Source organism: Desmodus rotundus, chromosome 3, assembly GCF_022682495.2.
Source record: "Desmodus rotundus isolate HL8 chromosome 3, HLdesRot8A.1, whole genome shotgun sequence".
Classification (NCBI taxonomy): domain Eukaryota; kingdom Metazoa; phylum Chordata; class Mammalia; order Chiroptera; family Phyllostomidae; genus Desmodus; species Desmodus rotundus.
The window spans coordinates 4,103,222-4,128,911 of NC_071389.1; the positions used below are offsets into that span (position 1 = coordinate 4,103,222).

Genomic DNA, 25,690 nt, shown 5'->3' on the forward strand with positions numbered 1-25,690 from the left:
CATCTAAATTGAAACCTTATAAACACATCTAAAATACCGTTTGACCTCCCCTATTATTACCGGTGTGAGGGCTAAGTGACTCAACTTGTATGGACTTGCTCAAGTGTATTTCCCACTTCTGGGAATTTACCCTTCAGTGGTATCTGCACAATGGGACATGCGAACACGGCCATTCAGGGCAGTGCTGCGTTTCCTCAAGGGCTGTCTGCAGAGAAAACGACTGGAAATAACCTAAGTGTTATCAGCAGGGCACCAGTTAAAAAGCTATTGTGGGGTAGAGGAAGTATTTTATGAGAAAGTAGAAAAATAAAATAATAGTATATATTTGCATTTACTTGTGCTTGCATAACTGCTGGAAAGATGCCCAAGAAACTAACAACCTGTTGCGGATGGGAATGGAACTGGCCTGTCTGTTCAATATAATCAGGATCCACTTGGTTTTTGAAATTGGTAAAAGTATCAACACTCAAAAACTTTTAAAAGTTTGAGATTATAATTGTAATAAATATAATCAAGTATTTGTTAAACTTAAGTGCTCAGTATTGCTCTAATTCTGTGGGTGCAAAAGCAGCACTGGGATCTTTAAAAACACAACTCTGCAAAACGAATACACGTGAAGTTGCCGTGTGCAAATTAGTCACCAAGAATGGGACAGAGCCCAGGGTGGTGTGGCTCAGTGGCTTGACTGCCAGCCTGCGAACCACAAGGTCACTGACTTCATTCCATGTCAGGGAACTTGCCTGGATTGCAGGCCAGGTCCCCAGTAGGGGGTGTGTGAGGCAACCACACATTGATTCTTCTTTCTCCTCCCCTTCCCCTCTCTCTAAAAATAAATAAACAAAATCTTTTTAATAAAAAAAATTAGAATGATTCACCATTTCTTTAAAAAAAAGAATGGTGACCGGGCATGGGGTTGATAAAGCCAGGATGACCTTGATGGGAGTCCTACCGAAGCAAAAGTGACACGGGAAAGCGCTCCGGAAGGAGGAACGGTGCAGAGACCTAATTGTGAAAGAACAACTCTATTTTTGGAAAATGCGAGTTTAAATTAAGAAGCCACCGCTCTGAGATCGGGAATTGAGCCTATGGGTTGTGGCAAAAAAGCGGGTTAAATCTGTCAGGTGTTGTGAGTAGATGGGTTCAGGGCACTCGAGGGGGAGGGATTTCGTTAGGACGCGTGAATCCACAGGACTCTCGTGGTGCTGGATGTTCCAACCGGAATCAAGCTAAGCGCACACTCGACGCAAAAGGAGAAGCCACTGTACACAGTTCTCCGTGGTGAGTTCGGCCGGACGGGTGTGACGTCATGCGATGAGAGAGACGTGCGTCTGCGCAGTGAGTGAAAATAAGAAGCCGGGCGGCGTGCGTCTGCGCAGTGCCGAGCTGAGCGAGCTCGTGTCGGGCGGCTTGCGTGCTTGCGTGTACGCGTGCGTCCCTGCGTGCGTGCCCGTTTAGCCCGGTTTTGGTTCGGTTGGTTCCGGCGCAGCGGTATCACCGAACTGGCCGAGGATCCGCGTCTGTAGGAGAAGCGAGGTTCAGGTCTCGGCCTGGGGAGCGTGGCGCGTGCGCAGGCCTTGGCGCTGCGGGTGGCGAGAGGGTGCCTGGCCTGGTGCTACAGTCCCGCGCCGCTGGGGCGGGGCTTCGGCGTGGTGCACTCTCTACCGCGTCCAGACCGCGTCCCTCATCCCGCCGCGTCTGAGGACCGTGCGGCCTTCCAGTAGAAGCAGATAGGCTTTCGACTGCCGGCGTGGTAGCAATTTCTAAAGCTTCCAAAATTGTGTGCATAGCATCCCACCAGTTTGACCCTGTGTTTGTTGAAATCGTTTTATTGAAATCTGTTTTGCACGCCCAACAAACTCTGCAGAAAGAAAATAGGCTGAAATCTGTTTAGGCCCTGGTGTAGCTGTCGTTTACGATAAGAGAAGCATCGTGTTGCTGTCAGTAAGAGGGGATTCCCATCTTTATTCGTCATAAAAAAAAAACCCATCTATTAAGATGTTTAACACTGTTAACCCCCCACCCCGCTCCAAATTTTTAGTACTATTATTGGAACTAAAGAAAAAAAACCTCCAAAAATCTGAAAGGTTAATTGCTAAAGACTGCATTTAGGGTTTTGCCATGAAATTAAAGGTAGTCATTCCTCTGTAAAATGGTGCTTCAGGAAAGACTGTCTGTCTCCCTGCATTGTGTGAAGCAGGAGGCCCGCGTCCTGGTGTTTCAGAAAAGTTATTAGAAAACTGCATTTTTAAAAACGCACTAAGAGAAGTTAATACAAACGCGGGTTAGCAACCATACTGTGCTTTCATTTCAAAAATACAGCAAGTGAAATTTTACGTAAATCAATACTCACCTAAAATGCTATTTTCAGACTCAGTTGTGTTTGTGTAGCAGAACTTTCCCCCTGGGAGGCACCTAGTTTTCTCTGCTTTAACTTATGTCTAAACTTTAATAACTTGGCTGTTTCCAGGGTCATGGTGAAAGTTTTTTGAAAAATCTTTTTTTTTTTTTTCCCCTGAAGTCTTCACAAAATAGTGGGTAACAATGGCTTCCAAAAGGGCGCTGGTCATCTTGGCCAAAGGGGCGGAGGAGATGGAGACGGTCATCCCTGTAGACGTCATGAGGCGAGCTGGAGTAAGTCCCCGCACTTTTTCTAGCTCCCCCGCTTTGAAACCTCGTTTTTGATTTTTAAAAGTCATTTTGAGAGGGGTGGAGGGAGGGAAAAGAGGTCGAAGGAAAGGGGTAAGTGGCGATGCAGGGAGACCTGACTTACGACGGTGAACACACGGTACAGTATACCGATGATGTGGGAGGATTGTGTCCCTAAAACCCATATGATCTTACTAAGCAGTGTCACCCCAATACATTTAATTTTAAAAAAGTCATTTGGAATAAAATAATAACTTACGAGATCTTTCAAACATGACAGAGACTATGTAATAGTGACCTGCTTATCTGCTGTCCGCATTCAGTACTTGTTAACACCTGGCCCTGTTTCCTCCAGGGTGTTTCTTGAAAAACACACACTCTACAGAAATAAAGCTTTGCAGAGCACTCTAAATTTCCCCAACCCTGTCCCTCTTCCGACCCCGGAGGTAAACTAGCGTTAGACTAGTTCTCACTTTGAGTGTCTGTGTTAAATATCGTCGATATATGTGCTGTATAACCATAGCGGACACTTAAATAGCATTTACTCAGTGCTCGGTGTCATTCTAAGCACTTCTAGAAACTCGTTTCGGTCGTACAACAGCCCTGTGAGTTATCGCCATCCGTATTGCTCAGTTGAAGGAACTGGTGCAGGAGACACCAGATCCAGTGCCCACGTTGCACAGTTAGTAAGTGGGAGAGCTCGTATTCAGGCCCCGGCAGCCTGGCCCTGGAGGCTGTGAAACCTGCATTCCTCTGGTTCTCAGCAGTGGAGACACAACTGGGTCCAGGTTGTCTATTTAAAATTGCTGCTTGATGTTACACTCTATGAACATGCCACAGTCTGTCTCTCTAAATTCATTCTTCTGTTACCTTCTTTCATGGCATTACAATACTCTGTTGTTCCTGTACAGGCTTCCTTGTTCAAATGTGCGGTGAAAGTTTTTCCAGGCTCAGTGCTGGAAAGTGAATTAGCTAGACCACAGGATAGCCCCTGGCTGGTCTTACTAGGTTTTGTTAAATGACTCCAAAGAACCAATGTGTGGGCCTATCAGCAATGGAGGAAAATTCCCATTTTCCTGGTTCCAGCTCTTGGTATTGTCAGCTTTGTAAATTTTTGCAGCATAAAGTGGCATTTTGTTGTTTTATTGGCAGCAGTAACTCTGCAGGGTGGATTATTAATAGAATGATCATAGAATTTGTCTTCCAAACCAGAACACCTGTGGGAGAAAGGACACTAACCAGACAGGGTGCTGGGACAGCATCTGAGCCAGCACTGTCCCAGGCACACTGGGACAGACCTAGTAATATTAAATATATATTGCCGGTCTGTTAGCTTAAAGTCAGCATGGTTTTGTTGCATTATTTCCTGTCAAGTTACTTTAAAACACAGGGTAGCTGTAGAAATGTGTTTCGGTGTTCTTCAATATCACGATGATGTCTTTCTCTTAGATTAAGGTCACCATTGCGGGTTTGACTGGAAAAGACCCTGTACAGTGCAGCCGAGATGTTGTCATTTGTCCCGACGCCAGTCTGGAAGATGCAAAAAAAGAGGTGTGTTCTCCATATGTGGAATTACTGCTCCCTGTGGCTTCTTTACCAGTTCCCTGAAATAGCATTTGAGTGTTTGTAAGGCTGTTGTTAGCACAGACTTATTTTAGGAAAGTTGTTTTGCTCGAATGTCTTCCCCACGCTAAGCCCCAGTAATGGAGGATTTTGCCTTTCTCTGCTGTGTATACGTGGGCCCTGGCAGCTCCCTAACCCCTCATGTACTCAGGAAGTGACTGGGAAGGTAGGCAGAAGGATGGGACACCTTTAGCACTGCCCTCCGGTGCACACAGGCAGCCACGCCTCCTGGTACAACTTCGTTTCTTGATATAAGACAGTCAACTGCCATGTTTTCCATTCATTTCTGACTCTTTGTTTCAAAGCAGCGTTACAGAGGCAGGCCCTGTTCTTGGGGAGCAGCTCCTGCCTGCCCAGTGGCTGGATTAAGGCAGGAGTAGGAGCTCCACTTAAATCGTGTCCCTTTTTCACTCTTGGTAGTATTAGGGTTCTTACTCTTGGGGACAGCCAACACATGTGGGAACCCGCCAGAGCTGGGGTCTCCTCAGAATCGTGCCCGCCCATGTGCGCACAGGCCCTTGTGCACGCCCTTTCACGGGGCGCTGGCCTACCTGGCCAGTGTGGCAGGTGTGTGGGCTGTGCCCTCCTGAGAGGAGAAGGAGGCAGAGCCAGCTTGTGACGGCCATCTGTGTCCCCCTGAGGGCCCTGGAGAATGAGTCCCCAGACTTAGCAGTTCTCAAATGCAAAATAGGAAAAAGTTTATTACTTTCTATTAAGTTCAGATATTTCAGTGGTAAATTGTGTAGCATTAGAATTTATTTACATACAAATTGTTGAAACACTCTAACTAGCATGCTAAAACTCAGAGTAGAAGTAAATACTTCTCTGTTCTTTTTCATCCTGTTGTTATTTTAGAACAGTTGTTACCTCTTGTGTCTTTGTGGGTCAGTTCACAATCTGAACTGAAATTCTGTGCGTAACAAATCCTGTACGTCACATATGTTCTTTTTTAGTGTTCCGTTTCCTTTGGTTTTAAAACAGTGGCAGGGTGTTTATGGTCTCTAAAAGTAATTCTAAATAATAGGCACTGCTCTAAGTATGCTGAATTTTCATTTTCTAGTTTGCTTAATGACTAAATCTTTTAAACTTTTTTAAAGCATGAGAATGTATTGTTAAACCAATTTCCATTTTGTAATTTCAGCACATTTGAAATCATTAGATTTCTAGGATATTTTGGTATTTAAGATACTAAAATAGTACATATTATTTGTTTTTCTTTTGATATTCCATTACTGCGTATATTCCTGTTGAAAGGTAACTCGTACAGTGTAGATGTATGTAAAGTCACAATGTTAAATGTCTCGTTCCCCCCTCGCCTCCATCCACACCATCCCTTTAGCATTTGGGGTGCCTTCCCCCATCTGTGCATGTCTGTGCACTGTACACATGTGTGTGGGAGTGTGTATGTAGCATGCCCGCCGTGTGCATACATGCACGTGCGGTGGTTCTTCTCACAGGAGTGAGGTTGTGCTACACCAGCAGTCCTGCAGTGTACAGTGGCTTTCATGGTACCCCACACAGGTTTTCTGTATGTTTTGCTGTGACCCATACATAAAATATGAGGGTTTTTTTTTATTTTTAAAGATTTTATTTATTTTTAGAAGGGGAGGGAGGGAGTAAGAGAGGGAGAGAAACAGCAATGAGTGGTTGCCTGTCACATGCCCCCTCACTGGGGACCTGGCCCACAGACCAGGCCTGTGCCCTGACTGGGAATCGAACTGGCGAACCTTTGGTTCACAGGTGGGCACTCAATCCACTGAGCCACGCCAGTCAGGCCTAAAATATGAAAGTTTTATTGACTGTCACTTTAATGCACATTTCACATGAAATGTTTTCACTCTCTCGTTTTATTTTTTAAACTGTTACAGGGACCCTATGATGTAGTGGTTCTGCCGGGAGGAAATGCGGGTGCACAGAATTTATGTGAGGTAAGGACTGTATCCAGAAAGTGTTTTAGTAGCTGCTTGTGTTCTGTTGATTTTGTTGTTATTAAAGTATTTCAGGAAGGAGGTTGTGAATATCATAGGAACAGGTGAAATTAACAATTGTAACTTAATTTTAAAAACCATTTCCAATGATACATACTGCAGAAGTAAGCTGAATTGGTGAACAGTTGTTTATGAACACATTTGGTGAATACAGTCCAAGTATTAGACTACCTTGTTCCCCCCTCAGCAGCAGAAGAAAAGGTTTGTGTCCTGTGAAGCGCTGTGCATGGAGACAGAAGAGCTTAGCCGTCTCCTCAGCACCTGGGGAATGGGGGCTGGGGCTCACAGGGGCTTGAGCTGCCGGCCTGAGTGGAAAACGGTATCAAGGAGGCCATGGGTCACAGGGTCGCAGTGAGAGAGTGGGGGGAGGGAACGGGGTCAGAGGGAGGTGGGACAAGCTCATGAAGCAGGTGGAGTCAGACAGTTGGGGCTGTGCGACTGTTCCTGACCCCGCCACCTGAAGACCCCCAAACACCACATCCCTCGCTCCCAGTTCTTCCTCCTTGTAGTAGGAAGAGGGCAGTGATCACTGTGCCCAGGGAAAGTGGCTTTTCTTATCTCAGCTTCAGATATTTTTAAGAGGATTCCTTTCCCTTATAATAAATGCCTTGATTAGGTTTAGGAATGCAGGAACATTGTGACTTTGATAATTTTAGTATTAAGCTATTAAACATTTAGAACTATTGTTGAAAATAGTTAGATTTAAGATCTTGTGGTTTAAGCTGAGATCAGATTCTACTGAGGTTGCTAGCAGATACTGGCTCGTGGCTTAATGAGAACTTGGCGTGCTCTCTGTCTTCTTTGAACAGTCTGCTGCTGTGAAGGAGATACTGAAGGAGCAGGAAAGCAGGAAGGGCCTCATAGCCGCCATCTGTGCAGGTACCGTGCCCAGCCCCCCGGGCGGTGTTGCTTTTCTCCAAAAACTACGTGAGGGGGTGGTCGGCACTTGCAAGACATTGTTCCAAGTACTTCTTCCCCGTCCTGAGACACGAAGGGTGTCCGGAGCGGTGTTTTCAGTTTGGGTGGTGTGACGTTGGGGTCATTTCAGAAATGAGTACAATTGTTTACTGCCTCTCTCTGCCTTTGGTCTGCATTCTGTGTTTTCTGTGTTTGGTTGACCTCGGGGGAAAATACGGCCCTCTGGAATTCAGTAAACAGCTTGTTGCAGCAAATCTCCGGGCCAGGAAGCACGTCTGCCAGCACAGTCAGCGAGAATCAGACACAAACATAACCGCTCTGCCCTGTGCCTGCCCCGTGGCCTCGGGGTACTTCCTGCCCGACCTTCAGCGCTGAGTGCTGGATTCAGATCCGCCCCTAATTCAGAATGAGGCCAGTGGTGCTTCATAGCTGTCCCCGCACCTTTGAGATGGTCATAGTTTCATTTCTGATACCATTTGAAAATCCGTTCTTGCTCTAATATCAGATGATCATCTGCACCTTGCATGTTTTCCGTAGTGTGATTTTGACCGGTGCCTCCCTTGTTACAGGTCTTTATTAAATGTTAAAAGAGTGACTCCCTAGCTGGTGTGGCTCAGCTGGTTGGAGTGTTGTTCCATAACCCAAGGGTTGTGGGTTTGGTTCCCAGTCAGGCTGTATACGTAGGTTGCAGGTTTGATCCTTGTTCCGGGCACGTATGGGAGGCAACCAATTGATGTTTTTTTTCTCTCATCGATGTTTCTTTCTCTCCCTTTCTTTCTTTCTAAAAGCATGAAAAAATATCCTCGGGTAAGGATGGGAAAAGAGAGAGTGGAATAAACGAACAGCTGGATGGATTGGATAAAATGGCACAGTGATGTTTTGTTCAGTACAGTAGATTTTTTAAAAGAAGTTAATGGCTAGGGATCCTGGGGCTTTGCATCAGAGCCGTGGTTCTCAGCTTTCTTTCAGAGGGTTTGAAAGGGCAAAGCAGACTCTGTGAAGACATTATTTGCCTTTTCCCTTCTTGTTCTCACAGGAGCGACAGCAGTGTGTTGATGCCGCTGTCGGGCATGGCGTGTGGGCTCGAGGGTTCCTGTGTTGTAAACGTTTCCTGATTTTAATTTCCAGCAGGACAGTTACTGAGATACATAACCCCCATAAAAGCTGATGGGTTCCCAAGACCTCAGGGTTTGAGAACCTGGTCCGAGACTGACCTGACTGCTACATTAGGGACTGGGACGGGCCATGGAAGGGACTGCCCTGCGGGCTCTGTCCTGGGTTCGGCTCAGCACCAGCCTCTTGACCTGCCCTTGGGGCGCAGGGATTTATCTCTGTGGAAGGACTGGCAGTCACTGCAGCCCAAGCAGCCACACCCCTCTGTGGGGAGGAAGTGGAAGGTCCTCTTAGTTGTGTAAGGACTTGGCCCATTGCCCCCACCCCCACTCCCAGGCTCTTCGGGTGCCCTCACCAGAGGAGGAAAGGAAGGCTTGGGGCTCAGGCCGGTCCCTCATGACTCTGCTAAAAGTGGGCACCACACATCAGTTTGCCCTGCGGTGTCACCAGGACTGCAAGTCATCGGCCCCATCTGGTCCACTGTGCTGCACTCGGGCGTGCTTAACGTGCCGAGATCTTAGAATTGTTTGAATTTTGGCGTTGAAAAGTAACAGCGCTTGCTCTAACAGTGCGTGTGTGTTGGTGAGTGTCCTGCACTGCTCTCCTGGGTATTTCAAAAAAGAGGAAGTGTGACGAAACACGAGAGGATTCTTAAATGTTGCAGTTATAAACTGGGAAGTGTTTATTGAACCGAAAGAATAGTAGCTTAGCCCCTAATACTGAGTGAGTGAGAGAGACAGAAACTGGAAGGGAGACTATCATGAAAATCAAAACCAAAATAAAATAATAAAATATCACTCTGGGTGGGGGAAAGGGAAGGAAACCTGGAAGTGAGAGAGCCAGCAGTGGTTGGGTACCTGAGTCTAGGTACTATGTCAGGGACCCTGGAGGGGCTGTGGGGTGGCTGTGGTGTTCTTTCTGTAAATCACCACACGGTGGCGCTGATGGCTTCCCTCTCTTAGTTGCCGGAGGGGATACTGCCCACCATTCCCCCTGCCCCTGCTCAGAGCTGGGTCCCTACAGAATTTGAGGTAATGGTAGTAGTTAAATACCTCTTCTCTCATTTTTCCAAGTAGAATTTTTAAGCCCCAGACAGCAGTAATGAAGAGCTTACCCTGTGAGTGAGGCGTGAGTAAATTCCTGTTCAGCTGTAACATAAATTTACTGACATGTTACTGTAGGCAGCAATTTTGTCACCTGAAAGCAGCAGCCTAAAGTCCCCTAAATCACTGTATGATCACTCTCCTCACAGTACAATCATCTCTTGAGGTTTGCCTTAAAATGTAGATAATTATTTATTTCTTAAAGTCTTACAAAATTAGAATAAAGTGTAATTCATGAATTCATTCAAATAAGAACCGAGTGATTATGCAATTTTATAGACTTTTAGAAGTTGCTGCCCCACATAGCTGTCTCATATTGAGGACAAGAGTAAGGCGGAAGGACATCAAATATCTGAGGCTTTTGATTTATAGGAGATGTTAGGACTTGGTCTAAGACTGACCCCCGATGCCGGCAGGAAGCTTGTGTGATTACACACTGTTTGATCTTCCTCTGTAGCAGCTGTGGTCCGAGAAGCCTGTTAGTTTATTATATAACTACTTTTCACTTGGAATCATGTTGCAGAACGGAAGGTCATTAAGTGCCAGCACTCAGGTTTGCTGAAGCTCAAGTGTACGGACCGTCCTAGTGTCTTAGCCACAGTGCCCGGATCATTTCAGAGGTCAAGGCACAGTTCTAAAGCATGTTTTTCCTGGTGCAGCATGAGGTCTTAGAAAGGTTTGTGTGTGTGGCTTAGAGAAAAAAGGTAGCGTAACTACTTAGTTTTAAAGCCCTGGTCAGGTATCTCAGTTGGTTAGAGCACTGTCCCCATATGCCAAGGTTGCAGGTTCGATCCCTGGTCAGGGCACACACAAGAATCAATCAATGAGTGTGTCAGTAAGTGGAACAACAACAACAACAACAAAAGGTTTTAAGATAATGTAACAAAGGTCCAAAGACCTTTCTGGTTTGTCCTTACTTGGTGGCCCATTATACACAAAATATGTTTGTGGTTGTCAGTGAAGTTGATCATTTTAGTGAATACATTTGATAAATATTAGCAACTGCATATTTTTTACATTTTTATTTTAAGAGGGAAGACATAGAGGATTACACACATTTGTTCATGGTTTTTAATTAGTTTTAATAAAGAAATGCTAGTGTCTTCATATCTCAGACTTGTAGACATTTCACAGGTATCTCCTTCAGGCTGGACAGTCTTCTATTCATTTTAATAATTTTACCAGCCAGCCCTGGCTGGTGTGGCTCAGTGGATTGAGCACCAGCCTGTGTCAGGGCACATGTTTTGTTTGTGGGCCAGGTCGCCAGTAGGGGGCGCTTGAGAGGCGTCCACATATTGATGTTTCCCTCTCTCCTCCCTTCCCCTCTCTAAAAATAAATAAAATCATTTAAAAAATAAAATAATAAATAATTTTGCCACCTGGTATGTTTGAATGGATGAGTGCTAATATTTTCAAGTAAAAAGAAATAAAATTGGTCTGTAAAATAGCAGTCAAGTCCAGAAGTTCAGAGAGTTCCAGTTGCCTTTAATGTGTAACTGAATTTTCATTTGCTAAGAGAAAGGCAAGTCATTTAGCCCGTGGTGGTCTCCTCACTTTCATGCCCCCAATACATGCACTGCCTGTTCCTTGATGTGGGGCCGCAGTCTGCTTATCTGTGTGCTCCTTGATAGCAAGGTGAATCTTTTTGATTAATCTTTTTCAAGTATTTTGAATTTGTAGATTTTTGCCAGAAGTGCTCAGCGGATGGTTTATTATAAAAATACTTTTGCCCTAGCTGTTGTGGCTCAGTGGATTGAGCACCGGCCTGTGAACTGAAAGGTCACCTGTTCAATTCCAGTCAGGGCACGGTGCCTGGGTTGTGGTCCAGGTCCCTGGTTGGGGGCGTGTGAGAGGCAGCCAATCAGTGTTTCTCTTGTACATTACACTGATGTTTCTCTCCCTCTCTTTCTCTCTCCCTTCCCCCTTCTAAAAATAAAATCTTTAAAAATAAATAAATACATAAATATACTTTACCTCTCATACTAACAAGTATATAATTTCAGAATCATAAGTATATTTTAGGTGAGAGTTTCTTGATTTTGAAGAATACTTCTGCAATTTTTAAAACATGGGTTTTTCTGTCTACACTTAAATCTTTTTATTCATCTTCTTTTTAGGTCCTACGGCCCTGTTGGCTCATGAAATAGGTTTTGGAAGCAAAGTTACAACACACCCACTTGCTAAAGACAAAATGATGACTGGAAGTAAGTGTATGCTTGTATTTAATGCACAAAAAGACCTTCTCAGAGAGCTGTGCCTTCACGTGGCTGGTGCTGCACCCAGTGTCACCTGTGCGTGGGGGCTCCGTGGGCTTAGGGGTGGAGTGCCCCTCTCTCTGCAAGTGTGTTACCAAAGAGAGGGCGCTGGCGGTGTGCCAGAGAGGCCTGTGTGGGGTGCCTTGGAGGGGGTGGCTCCCGACGGTCCCAGGTTGCAGTGATGACGACATGCTAGTTTAACTAGTTTTTTTACCAGGTACTTTGCCAGCGGCCTGAGGGTAAATTTTAAACCTCAACAGCAATTTCAGAAAGTGCCCTTTTGCCCATAGTCCAAAGTAAAATGAACATTGCTCTCTTCCTTCAGAGAACGCCTGGGTGGCAGGCCCATTTCCTTTGGTGACCTGTGTCGTTTATAAATACCAGCTAGGTATTTAGCTTTTATTAGTTTATGTTTATAAAAAGAATTTCTGTTCATGGTAAGAAACACAAACAGGATAGAAGGGGGTGAAGTAAATGCATGTTTCTCTTCTAACTTCCCCGCCCCCTTTCTCCTTTTCAGAGGTAACTTCTGTTCAGCATTTCTTGTGTAGCTCTAGAATTTTCTCTGTACATATGCATTATTATTTGTAGTTTAATATTTTTATTCAAATGAGAGCTACTAAGTATATTGCTCCGCCGCTTGCTTTTTTAACCTGACGTTGTCTTACATCTTTTTTGTTATCTTTCAACTATTTCTTTCATTTCCTTGTGTTGCTGATTATTTGGAGGCTATAAAAGAAGCAGGAAACTGTGTCTGCCCTCCAGGGGTTAACTGCTCACAAAGACACAGAGTCAAGTTTTAAAATACCAGGTAGTATCTAATTAACAGCAGAACAGTGTAGCCAGGCCCAGGAATGTCCGATTACATAATGATGGAGGCTTCCTCAGTGACTTCGACTGCTTCTCAGCATGACATTCCAAGCACCAACGAGGTGCCTTTTGTCAGACAGGTGGTGTCTTCCTCTGTAATCTGCCCCTTGAGTGGGTGTCACAGAGAGGCAGAGACCTTGGAACTTGCAAAGAGAAAGAAAAATCACACCTGTGCAAAGTAATTGCAAGAGAACCAGAAATTTCCAGTTAGAAGGCAAATGTGGTTCAGCTGGCATGCAGCTAGTGAGGAAACTGAGTTAAAATACCAACCAACCAAAAATCATTGAATAACCAAACAAGACCAAATATCAGTAGTATCAAAAGCTGACTTGACGGTAACTGCAGGTGATGCGTTTTCTCCCCCTCCCTCCCCGCGCTCAGTCCTGCTCTGGGCTGTTCTGAATTAAAACACAAAGTACGGCAACAACATACGTTATCTTTTCACTGCAAAATGGTGGTGTTTTTCGTTATATTGCTGTGTTTTTAAATTGATAGATTGCCTTTTCTAGAGCAGTTTTATGTCCACAGCAAGATTAGGCAGAAAGTACAGAGGTTCCTTATATTGCCCCCACCCCGCCACATGTACAGCCTCCCTCCACACCAGCTGCTTTTCCTGCACCGGGTGGGACGTCTGTCATAGTCGGTGAACTGGCATCGACATGTCATCGTCACCCAGAGTCCACAGTTTACATTAGGATTCACTCGTTGTGTGGCATATTCTGCACATTCTTAAATTTGATCCAAGGTAGTATTTTCTTGAAAACGATAATTGTGGTTGCTAGAAGGATACTAAATTGTCAGAACTATCTATGTGAAAATGGATTCTTTAAAAATTTAACCTTTATTTATTTTTTCATTACCACTTACTCCTCTTACACCTCCCTCCCGAAAACTGATTTCTAAAAACATCTTTCACTTCTGGGCACTTTTTAATGTAGGCATTTAATTTGCTTTGAGCCTATGAGGAGGTGTTGGAGGGCCAGAAATAGCCGAATCTGGCTTCCCATGGTAGTTAGGACACAGTAGAAGGAAGACTTGAAAAGAACACACTCCTCTGTGACCTGAAGGCGTATCTGTTGCTTCTGTTTGCTTGTAAAGCCTGAAGAACACTGAGGTTGATCTGGAGTGGAAACACAAACGGGGTTGTAAACTCTCTAGGGTGTTTACAGGTATTACCCAGTGGGGCCTCCCAGGCCCCAGCCCCATCCTCTCAGCCTCACCAGTGAGGAAATGGGCTCAGAGAGGCCGGACCACCTGCCCAGAGTCAGGCCGGAGCTCAGGCCCAGGCTTCGTCCTCGTGAGGTTCCCACACACAGCCAAGTTACCAGGCATTGAATGTAGTCAGTAAGCCCTGTTACAAGAAAAAAAGTGTGTGAAGTTTCTGCTCCTTCAGACGTTCTGAGACGTGCAGCTGGGATTGCTTCCTGGGTATGCGCCCGCTGGGAGCACCATGAATTCAGATCAGTATGAAGTTTTTATTCACGTAAACAATCCCATTTGAGGGCAGAGTCTTTCCATTTCTCGCTTTTTAAAGTAAGTCAGTCTTGACTTTAGTTTGTTTTCAGTTCCCACTTGTCCATTGCTTCAGTAAGCTGCTGACTGCCTGGTCCCAGCCATGAGGAGCGGCCTCTCTCGAGCCAGGCGACCACGGATCGTGCTCCCGGGCAGGCTCCTGAGCCTGCCTGAGCCTCGGTTTCCTCCTCGAGTCGTCTGCAGTTGGCAGTAGCGCCTGCCTCAGGGCTGTTGGTGGCTCAGTGACGTAGCGCTTTAACTCAGAGCGTTGCCCGGCCCGAGTCCACGTGGAGGAGGGCAGGCCGGCTCACTGCAGTCTGGTCAGACTGCCGCTGCCACTCTGTCCTGGTGGCTGGTTTGGTTGGGTCCCCACACAGTCCTGTGCAGTTGGTGTCATCCCCATTTTACAGAAGAGAAAAGTGAGGCTCAGAGAGGTCAGACTGTTACCTCTCTGGCAGACGTGGGATTCGATCCCACTTCCCCTTAAAGGGCCAAATAGTAAATGTTTCAGGCTTTCAGCAACTAAAGGAGCCAGACCACGTGCCCAGGAGCTGTGTTAGTGGCTGACCCTATGCCCCTGGCCTCCCCAGGTGCTTTATCTCTGACGAGGCTCCTGGCTTTGGGGTGTTTGCTTAGAGTTAAGGGAAATTAATGTCCTGTGCCAGAATGGTTATGAGGTGTAACCTTGCCAAGCACCGAATCAGCAGCTGGTGCTTGGCCTGTTTTTCTCCCGATTGCCACCAGGTGGCGGTAGTGGACAAGCGCGACCATTGGCTCTTCCTGGTTGTAATTTTGAAAAGCGCCGTGGAGCATCTTTGAACACCTTTAACTAGTTCAAACGGTATTTGTAATATTTTACCTGCAAAGTGATCGTTCAGTGAGCCACTTCTATAGAATCGAGCCTCACGCTGCCCCAGTGCAGGCAGCTCGCCCCACAGTGCTGGAAGACCCAGCTCAGCCGGTTTTTTAGCTTAGCATTTGACTGACCTTGGCCTGCTTTGACCATGAGCAAGTGGGGTTCGACTTTGAAAACCTTTCCGCTCAGCTCAGACCAGGGTCCTCTTCAGCTCCGCAGCAGTGTAACTAGGAGATCTTTGCTGTTCTGTGTTCCATTATTTCAGTGGCTGACTTGGTTTTTAATGAGGAAAGGAAGGCAAGTTCCCGGAGGTGGGCACTCTGATCCCCTCTGAAAGGATGGAGCCCATCGTAACATGACGGCTCTGACGCCTCTGCTTTACTCGGAGTCGTCAGGTGACGTTTCTGCGTGTGCGCGTTGAACAAGCCCCTCCAGAGCCCTCCTTAGGCTCTGGAAGCGGCCCCTCCAGTGGTGGGGAGAGATGGGCGGTGGTCTGCACTGCTTTCAGGGTGGGGGGTTGCCTGTGTGCTTGCTCTAGCTGCAGTGCCAGGATGTGCAAGGTTCCTTAGAGGACCCTGCTCAGCATTGCTCCCTCCCCTAAATCTATTTGTCCTTCACGCCCCATGTCACTGCGTGGCACCACTACCACCCCCAGTTGCCTGGGACAGACAGCTGGGAGTCATCCTTGATGCCTCTCCACGTCCACCGCTTCACTAAGTTCTGGGCATTTTCTCTCTAAGCTACATTGCAAACCTTCCTTTCCTCTTTTTTTGCCACCATCCCACCTGGATGGCAGGTTCTTTTCTGTCCTCCTCCTGGTTCCTTCCATTTGGTCTCTGCGTTCAGGCCAGACCCAGAGGTCTCGCACCCTGTGACACGGAGCTCAGAGTCATCTTTAGGTGCTGGAGAAAGGTGGCAGATGTTCTCACGGGGGAGGGAACCAGAGGGGCTTCGCATTTTGGAAAGGTCACCTTTTTGGTGGTGCAGAGCGTGGAGCGGGAGGAGGAGCTAGAGGGGGAGCCAGAAGGGGACTGTGATGCACAGAGCCTGTGGTAAGGTCGTGAGTGTCTCTGGGTACCAGGGGGCATTTCCTGGGGGCCATCGGTACTGTAGGCCCAGCCTTCTAAAGGGTGGACAGTGATCAGGGAGCCTGATGGTCAGCTCATAGCTGGGGCAGGGCGGGGCAGGGCGGGGCTGGGCTGGGCTGTGATCCGAGGGACCTGGGTTAGGGCAGGGGTCACAGACACCTCCTCTCAGTGTCAACACCGAGACTGAGGGAGCAGGCGGTGAGAGAGGAGTGTTCTGGGCCAGGGAGCAGCCAGTGCGGTGCTCCCTGGGGCAGGAAAGTTGGGGTGTGCTCTGTAATGGGGGTGGGGGGGCTCTCCTCAGGGGGCTAGTTCTGTGCGCAGTGGGGTCTGATGACTGTCTGCGGGCGGGAGCCTGGGAGTCCATGCGGAGGAACCCCACCTTTGTGGTCCAAGTCTTGCCTGCGTGTAGGAGAAGCAGGTTCCCTGTTGCTGTCTCTGCAGAATGCCTTCAGTGAGGGGCGCAGCAGGAACACGGTCCCTGAGAAAGGAAGAGTGTCTCCCTCCACTGTCTCTCTCATCCCAACGTGTCCCACTGCCATGGTTGGTTTATGGGACAGCAGAGAGGGTGCATGACACAGGTCGTTGGCACTGTCCACAGGCTCCACCCTCAGCCCCTTCCCCTCTAGAGTTTTGTAGAGAAGGAAAAACAACTGACCCTCTGCCTTGCTGAGTACTTGGCCCAGAGCCCTGTAATAAAAGACTAGTTAACAAAAGAAGAACTAAAAGAAGTTTATTAACATGTCTTAACGCATGTATACATGGGAGCTACCCAGGGAAAAATGGGTAACTTCCTGATGTGGCTTAGAGTTTGGACTTAAATACCATCGTAAGTGAAAGTAGAGGGGGAAGAGAGGCCTCTCGGGGAGGAAGTGGTTTTCAGGGAGATGGACAAGCCCTGAGGAGAGGAGGGGAATGATAGTCAGTGGCAGAGTCGGTCTGGGTGTGAGGTCAGCTTCTGACCTCCTCTCCGGTGGCGAGAGTCCACCTGCCCTGGGTCATGAAGCTCCTGGAAGGGACTGACAGCCTCTGAGCTCCTCTCGGGGGATCTGTGTGTGTGCAGGTGAGGGGGTGCAGAGAAAGCCTCCCTGCACACTGGCTGTTTTTCAGGTGCCTACAGCTCCAGGTAGCATGTCACCGCAGCGCACTTGGGGTGGTGTGTCCTGAGCTGGGGGGCACGTTCTGCTACCCCTCAGGTTACAGAATGGAGCGTGGGTTGTATAGCAGGAGTGGAGCAGTTCACGTTTGCTTTCCCTCACTCCGAGCAGGCTTTGTGCAGCTGTATGAACCTGTATTCACTCCTCTCGTTTCACCAGCTGTTCTGGCCCCTGCCCTCTGCTGGACAGCTTCTTCCATATCTTCCTGCTGTGCTCGGAAGGCTGGGAGTGCCTGATTGGTTTTGAAAGGCTGGCTGGAGCATTGGGTGTTCTAGTTTATTCATGCGAGACTGGTGATAGGCTGTAACAGGGAATTGAATTGTTGGGTGATGCTCGTGCTTGTTCAACAGAGCCCAGCAGGATGTAACCCTTTTTATTTTTACATCCAAGGTCATTACAGCTACTCAGAAAATCGCGTGGAGAAGGACGGCCTGATCCTCACGAGCCGGGGGCCGGGGACCAGCTTCGAGTTCGCTCTTGCTATTGTTGAGGCGCTGAGCGGCAAGGAAGTGGCTCAGCAAGTGAAGGCTCCGCTCGTACTTAAAGATTAGAGCAGAAGCATCAGATAATGGGTTAGAAATAGGCCGCGTGTCCTCCACATTCCCCACGTGCACGTTAGATAAAGGTGGGCGGTTTCTGGGCAGGGAAGCTGCGGCACTGCCCTTGTGAAGTGTGGTCAAGAAGGGACCCTGCACAGGTTCCTCGCCCACAGCTGTGTCCCCACATTTCTGAACCTTGATTGCAGAATAAACAGGACATTTAGCAAACTACCAGATATACCTTTTGTCTCCCATTTCTTTTGTGGGACCAAATTCATCACCGGCTACAGATGCAGCCCTTCACTGTCGACCCAGCTTCTGAAACGAAGGCACATGGCCACGTGTGCTGTGGTGATTCTTCAGTGAGAGATGCGTGTCTGGTCTTCGGGCACAGAGCTCCCAGACCCTTGGGATTTCCTCCGTGTGGGGAGTGATCGCTGTGCCTCGTTAGGTTCACGAAGCTGCCTTTGGATCCCACCCAGGGTGGGGGCTGGTGGCCAGTGGAACCATCATTGTTAGAGGATTGGAATGTTCAGAGGCACTCCTGGGTTTTCGGGGGGAAAGGGGAGCCGGAGGTTGAATCAGTCACCAGTGGCCAGTGACTTAGTCGTGACTATGTAATGAAGCCGCCACAGACCCCTGAAAGGACAGGTCGTTGGTCCCTTTCTCGGAGAGCTTCCACGGTGGGAAAGCGGAATGTTCCACGAGTCACCAAGCCTAGCCCCGAGCTCTGCAGGGACAGAAGCTCCTCCTTCCTTCGAGACCTCCCCATGTGTGTGTCTCCATCTGGCTGCTGACGTACACCCTTTCGTGTGTCTCATAAGAAGTCGGTGATCTAGTGAGTAAGTGGGTTTTCTTGAGTTCCATGAGCTGTCCCAGCAAATCAGTGGGACCAAGGAGGGGAGTGTGGACCCTCCCACCTGTAGCTGGTGGGTCAGAAGCACGGGGCTGCCCAGCTGGCACCCGGCGCTGCAGTGGAGGGAGGCCTTGTGGGCCTGAGCCCTTTCCCTCTGGAATCTGATTGCTTCTCCGGGTGGTGTCACAACGGAGCTGAGTTCTCAGACAGACACCCTACTAGCATCCGAGTGTAGCTTGGTGTGGGGAAGCCTCCACACGTGTGCAGGGGACTGCTGTCGACACATGGCGCCCATCCAGGACGAAAAGCATGAAGAGGAAGTAAGGGGCTATGATGGTCGTTGGCGTAGACCAGCCCCGCTCTGGCCTTTGCAGTGAGGCCGCAGGCGGAGCTGAGAGCTCAGTCCAGGGCAGGCTCTGCTTTTCCTTCTTGGGTAACAACTCCTAGCTGTTCACGCACGGGAGCCACCCAGCCCCCATGGCAGTGGCCGGCACACACCCCAGGCTGGGCAGGGGACCCAGGCCCCGCCAGGAAGAGCCTCGTCGACCCCTGTCCGCATGGCCCCGGTGAGAGCAGTCAGCCAGTGCGACTCAGTGCTGGGCCTCCGCCTGGACCGCCATGTGCTCTCCCTGTGCTGGGTGGGCGAATGGACAGGCAGTGAGACTGGAGCCACTGACAGACACCCTGGCACAGGAGCATGGCGTCAGCATCGGGTGCAGTGCTGGCGCGGTACCGGGGCGGGACCCGGCTGTGCCGGAGCGTGGGCGACAACTGCCCTGCTGACGGGGGCCGCAGTCCCTGGCTTCCTTGTTTGTTTCCCCGCTGACCGGTGGCAGGTACCACGCACAGGCATGAAGCAGTGGTCAGGCCGCCAAAAGCAGTGAAGCTACGAAGGACGATCGTGCGCTCAGAGGGGCGCTGTGCTCCGCAGCCTCTCCCGTTCCTTTTCCCTCCTCTGACAGGACAGATGTCGACAAACCTGAAAAGACTGGGTTGCAGATACCTTAGACGTGCGGGCCACAAAGTCTGTGTCACAGCTGCTGCCTCCTCCTGGCCTCGGAGCAGCCGGGACATGGCAGGTGTCAACAAATCTGCTTCGGGTAGGGAGGAGGCAGCGGTAGCAGTGGGGGTTGCCCTCGGGAAGGCTGGGCGGGCGTTAATTGTTCAAACGAGAACACAGCGGTTTCCGGCAAGACCTTCCATGGGGGGTGGGGACGATAGGGTAGGTTCCCGGGGAAGGGGCCTCAGAGCTGAGACCTGAGTTGGGAGTGGGAGCTGGATTTCATTCCCTTGGCAGCTCTCTGTTCTGTTCTGCTGTGTACCAAACATGTCCGTGGGGCCGGGAATAAGCCACTGAGAGACAGTCTGTCCTCATGGGGCTTGTAGGAGAGGGAGAGAAAGAAAACAAATTTAAGAACAGCTACGTCCTGTGGAGGAAAGCGGGGACCAGGGTGCTTAGGGAAGGCCTCTCAGTGCTGAGAGCACTGCAGGCAGGAGAAACTGCACGAGCGAGGCCCCGTGGCAGGAGTGCTTGGGCTGCGAGGGAACAGCCCTGGTGGGCTGTGAGGTGCAGTTGGCGGGGAGCTGGAGACCAGACCGGAACTGACTCAGATGGGAACCCCCTAGATGCAGGAGGGCCCGATCCTGCTTGGCTCCAAGGCTCCCTCTGTAGAGAAGGAGGCCCAGGGTGGGAGGCTGCAGCAGCTGAGGATGGGCACCCACCTGTGGGGGTGAGAGGGCTATACACCCTGTGTTTCCAACTTGAACACCAGGCCACGTGGAGAGTCCGTGTCCTGAGCCGCGTGGGGGGCAGGAGGGGTGGTTTTCGAGTTCAGGTTGAGGAATCTGAGATGTCTATAAAATACACCTTTCATAAAGGAAAAAACTGAGATCTGTTACTGCGAAAACCGCGAAGTACTAAAGTAAACGTGTGGTTCAGTGGTGAGCATTTGGTAGCTCTCCCAAATCACAAGCAGTTTTACCTGCAGCCCCTACCCCTGAATAAGCTCCCTGGAATTCTAGAGAGATCTACCAGAAAGGAACTGCTGAAGATTATCTCTGATGGTTGGATAAGATAGGAGAGCATTTCTCAGAGACCCCTCAGCCATGTGTGGCATGGTGGTGTTTGGGGTGGGCTCCGGGACCCACCCAGGGCTCTTTCTGACCAAGTCCAGAATTACTAGCTTCAGGTGACTGATAACATTTAAAAGTCTCTCTCTTCCTCTCTGCCTGTCTCCAAGCTAAACACACCTGCCCCCTTCTGGGAAGTTAAGAGGCTGGGGGTGGGGGAGGGGGGTTGAACAGAGAAGGAGGACTTGGGGACTGAAGTGGGAAGGGCTGTTGACACGGGAGCGACCTGCAGTGGGAGTTTGGGTCTGTGGCCCATTCTGCTGCCCTGGGCCGCCTCCTAAGCCTGGGTGGCCGAAATCAAGGGACTTCGGGCATCTTTTCTTTTCTTTTTTAAAAAGACTTCATTTATTTTTAGAGAAGGGAAGGGAAGGAGAACGAGTGGGAGAGAAACAGTCAGTTGCCTCACACCCCCCCAGCTGGGGACCTGGCCCTCAACCCAGGCGTGTGCCCTGACCAGAAATTGAACGGGTGAACTTTAGTTTGCGGGACCACGCCCAACCCACCGAGCCACACCAGTCCGGGGGGCATCAGTTCTTTTACTTTAGTATGGCTTTGGGAGCTCTGGCATTTCGTTTGCCCAAGGCCACTTGGGGAGTTAGGGAGGAGGTCCGTTCTAGGAACCAGCGAGATGAAAAAGGCTGAATACCGCAGCACTCGGGTGTTGATTCCCTGAGGAAGGGAGAAAACGTTTCCCTGCAGAATCATCTCACAGTTTGGGGGCGGGGGCGGGGGGGGGGTGTTGCCCTTTTTGGAAAATTCCCTGCCTTTGCCCTAGTTAAGGGACCTGGGCACCCTGGAAGCAACAGTGGGACAAGGCCACACTCCCTCACCAGCCTCTCTTTAGCACCACGTCGGGGATCAGAGCCAGTGAGGTGGCAGGAAGGGGCCACAGGAAGGCCTGTTGCTTCTGGGCAGGGCACCCTGCTCACTCTCTCCAGAGTGAGGAAGCCTGGGGTCCTTCCAGAACCTGCCCTTCTCCTCAGACCCAGCTCCAGCCTCGAGGCCCCCAGGCAGGGCTCTCATGGGACCACCCACCGAGGAAGAATTTACTGTTATTGCCACTGTCACTATTGTTAAAAAATGTCCAGACCTGTAGAGAACTTTTCGAGTTTAGTTGAGCCAAACTGCCCACATAGGCCAGGGAGCAGGCTCCCAAATGCTCCCGAGAAGAACAGTTTCAGCTGCTTTATGCCTTTGAAATGAAGGAGGGAAAGTAAGGAAGATTCCTCAGAGGTGGGAGAAAGCCTGTGGAGATTGGATTACAGCGTCTTTGACAAGATCCTTTGCTCTCTTGAGGTGGTTATTTCAAAGGTGGGTTAACCTAGGTGCACAGAAACCACGGACAGGGCTGGCTCCAGCAAAGATCAGCCTTTGACCAAAAAGTCAGAGGCCTGGGGCGTGACTACTCACTGTGACCTGCCCAGTTAGGAATTTATGATCAGATCACCCTGTGAGGCTACTTTCCATAAACCCCTTCTTCGGGCCACATCACCATTATCATTATCTTATCATCATCATCCTCATCTTCATTTCCTGGGCCAGCAGGGGCTGCTTCAGGTTCCCAAATAAGTCCTGGGCCAACCAGGTCTCCCGCTGGACTCATGCTGCGCCTCTCGACTCAGCTGCTCTGTTTTGCTTTTTCATTTTTGCGTGTGATCACATCCTGCTCTTGGAGATTTTTGCTTGGCTTAAAAATAACGTTAGAATGAAAAGTTCATTGTCTTCAAAAATCAGGAAGGAAAAAAGTCGTGGTTCACGCGAGCCATCTGCAGACACAGAAGCTGGGTAGGATGGCAGAACCTGAGGCTCTGCCTCGAGGGAAAGCAACCGGATGAGGGCCTCAGCATCGTCCAGGGAGTGGTTTTCCAAAAGCCAAGCAGAGGTGACTATACCATAAAGAGTGTGCTTGGCTCGGGTTTCTTTTTTCAAAGGGAGAATAATACTTCACCAAGTTTACTGAAAAGAAAGTTGTCCTTTGTTTTTAAACCCAAATGGAATGCAGTATATCGGTCCTGAATTCCCATCCTGTCCTGTCCTGTCCCAAGGGCTTGTCCTTCCAGCCTCCCTCCCGGTCTCAGTGTGAAGCCTTGGCCTTGTCGGTCTGGCCTTGAGCCTCTGGGCACCGCCAAGGTGAGGTGTGTGGTCAGTTTCAAACAAAAAGCAGAGTTCTCTCCATTCAGTGCTGACTGACCAGCCCTGGGGATGTAGGGTGATGAGGTGGCAGCCTTGTCATGGGTAACCTGCCAGGCAAGGGACAGGTAAAAAGATGATAGGGATACTGGTGGCGAAGGCTTCAACTCTGAGCGGTTGGTCCACATCCTCCATGTGCAGGGAGTCAATGCAAGAATAACTACAAGCTCACCAGCAGGATGAGACCACCCTCTTTTTTTAAAACTTGGTATGTTTCTCCGTCCCCACTCCAAGAATGACTGCCAGTCAGTGTGCTTCCGGCAGAGCAAATCAAAATGCCATATTATGGATAATACTCATACTATGTCGTAGTCCAAGAGACACCGAACTCTGTGTACCTGCGTCTTTTTTTTTAATCACCCTCCTCCCTGAGAGAAATACCTATCGGTTGCCTCTCGTAGCCCCCAACTGGGGACCTAGCCTACAACCGAGGTATGTGCTTTGACTGGGAATTGAACCAGTGACCTTTTAGTTCACAAGCCAGTGCTCAAGCCACTGAGCCACACCAGCCAGGGTTAATGCCACCTGCATCTTACAACACTTTTTAAAATCAATTACACGATGGATCCAGCACTACCCGCTCATTGGCAAAGACTCGCGTGGTCCATGAATACGTAAAGCAACACCTGACCTTTTCCCTCTCGTACCCGCGCCCTTTGCCCACATTCCCACTTCAGGGTCTCTCTTCCAGTCTGTTCTCCTGAACTCACAAACGTGCAATCATGCACACCTACACCCGCACTCGCTGTATTATGTTGTACATGCTCACAGATACGTACGCTATTGTTTTAAGGGGTGTTTTTAAATGGATAAGTAGGATCCTGTTGTGTACATTGTCTTGCAGACCAAACGTTTAGACACTTGATATGTCTCAGAGACCTAAGCCCCGTGAGGTCGACTTTGTTTATGTAACAATTGAACAGGGTTTCCACAGCACCGCTGGGCTGTGGAATTTTTAACCATTCCTCTGCTTGTGCATTTCCCCCCATTTTATGTATCCTGGTAAAATAAGCAACACCAAAGTTATCTTCTTCTCTTTTAAGTGCGCAGTTCGGGGGCCTGTTGTGCAGCCACCACCACCGTCACTCCCCAGGGCTCCCTCCTTCCATTGTGCAAAACTGAGGCTCCATCCCCACTGCACACTCACTCCCCTGCCCCCGCTGCCCCCATCTACCTTCTGTCTCTATGAGTCAGACCCTTCTGGGGACCTCATAGGAGTGGGTTCATACAGCCTTTGTGTTTTTGTGACTGCCTGACTCAGCAGGATGTCCTCCCGGTCCACCCAAGCTGTAGCCTGTGTTAGAACTTCTTTCCCTTTGGAGGCTGAATGGTGCTCCACTGTGTGGACGGACCGCAACTTGTTTACCCTCTCCTTCGCTGACGGACACTCGGGTTGCTTCCACGTTTAGCTGTTGTGAATAATGCTGTTAGGAACACGGGGTGTGCAAATTTCTCTTTGAGAGCCTGCTTTCAGTTCTTTGGGGTATGGACCCCGAAGTGTACCCACTTACAGTTGCCATTGCCGGGTCACGTGGAAACTGGATGTTTAACTTTTTGAGGGCCGTCCATTCAGTTTTGCACAGCAGCTGTGCCTTTTCGCTTCCCGCCAACGGCGCACACGTTCCCAGTTCCTCTGCGTCCTCACCACACTTGTTCTTTTATTATTATTATTTTTTAAATAGTGGCCGCCCTAATTGTGAGGTGGTGTCTCATTGCGGTTTTGATTTGAACTTCCCTACCTGTTAGTGATGTTGAGCATCTTCTCACGTGCTTGCTGCCCATTTGTACGTCTTCTTCGGAGAAATGTCTGTCTAGTCCTTCGTTCGTTTTTAAGTTGGGTTTAGTTTTCTTGTTGATATTAATGCATTTTATTTTTTTAGCTATTAAATAATTTTTAAAGATTTTATTTATTTTTAGACAGAGAAGAAGAGAGGGAGAAAGAATGGGAGAGAAACACCAATGTGTGGTTGCCTCTCCTACACCCCCTGCTGGGGACCTGGCCTGCAACCCAGGTTTGTGCCCTCACTGGGGATTGAACCAGCTACCCTTTGGTTTTCAGGCCGGTGCTCAATCCACTGAGCCACACTAGCTAGGCTACAGTTATTAAATATTTTTAAATGTTTCAGGGAGTACATTTGTGCATACATTTTAATATAAGTGTGAATATTTTCAGGGACTTTTTTGGATCAAAGACCAGGCACACTGACTTTGACAGATAACGTCCAAGTCGCCCTCCAATTTGCCTGCTTCCCCCTGCACTCAAGAATTCTGCTTATTATCCATCTTTTTAGTTTAAAATCTCTTTTGTGAGATAGCTTACGTACAGAAATCGGATGAAAATGCAGATGTACGATTTTAAATGAATGCCCGTTTTACCCACTGCCCAAGTGAAGGAGTGAAACTTTGCCAGGGCTCGACCAGCGGCCCTGGCAGATCGTAACCCCTATCTGCTACCCCGAAGTAACCCTCTCGTGAATTCACAGCGGAGTCGTCCACAGTCTGGCCGCTGTGCTGTTGGTGCACATGTGGGTCATTTCCAGTGTTTTGCATGCATATCCCCCTGACGCACACGTGTAGGAGTCTCTCCAGGGTGGACACTTGGCCACCTACCACTCATGTCCCGTGGTAGTGGTGACGGGTTCTTAACCACCATGGTTCCGGGGACCCCTTTGGCACACTAGAGGAGCCTTTGGACACCTTCTTGGAATAGCATTTTAACATGCATATAATAAAATGCATAGTACTACAAGGGAAACCAATTTTATCGGAATGTAGTTTTCAAAATATTTTTAAAAACAAATGGTAAAGCAATAGGTTGTCCTTCAGTTAAGTGGTAATATTTAGCAATC

General features: G+C 48.9%; 1 protein-coding gene across 3 annotated transcripts; it reads left to right on the top strand.

Moving 5' to 3' along the window:
* The first annotated feature begins 1,153 nt into the window (after nt 1-1,153).
* PARK7 (Parkinsonism associated deglycase) lies at nt 1,154-17,896 on the top strand. Of its 3 annotated transcripts, none has more exons than XM_045190601.3 (7): nt 1,154-1,278; nt 2,519-2,631; nt 4,096-4,197; nt 6,138-6,197; nt 7,067-7,136; nt 11,509-11,595; nt 17,517-17,896. In XM_045190601.3, the coding sequence occupies exons 2-7, from the start codon at nt 2,542-2,544 to the stop codon at nt 17,675-17,677; spliced, it is 570 nt and encodes a 189-aa protein (XP_045046536.2). In that variant the 5' UTR covers nt 1,154-1,278; nt 2,519-2,541; the 3' UTR covers nt 17,678-17,896. The 3 variants fall into 3 exon arrangements, with proteins under 3 accessions (XP_045046536.2, XP_071076935.1, XP_024409952.2); XM_024554184.3 differs by lacking the exon at nt 1,154-1,278 and adding an exon at nt 1,371-1,539; XM_071220834.1 differs by lacking the exons at nt 1,154-1,278; nt 4,096-4,197 and adding an exon at nt 1,368-1,539.
* The last annotated feature ends 7,794 nt before the right edge of the window (nt 17,897-25,690 follow it).

Coding starts and splice junctions, on each gene's coding strand:
- PARK7 (XM_045190601.3), top strand. CDS start 2,542: ATGGCTTCCAAAAGGGCGCTGGTCATCTTGGCCAAAGGGGCGGAGGAG. Junction 4,198..6,137: donor TGGAAGATGCAAAAAAAGAG/GTGTGTTCTCCA, acceptor AAACTGTTACAG/GGACCCTATGATGTAGTGGT. Junction 7,137..11,508: donor CATAGCCGCCATCTGTGCAG/GTACCGTGCCCA, acceptor TCTTCTTTTTAG/GTCCTACGGCCCTGTTGGCT.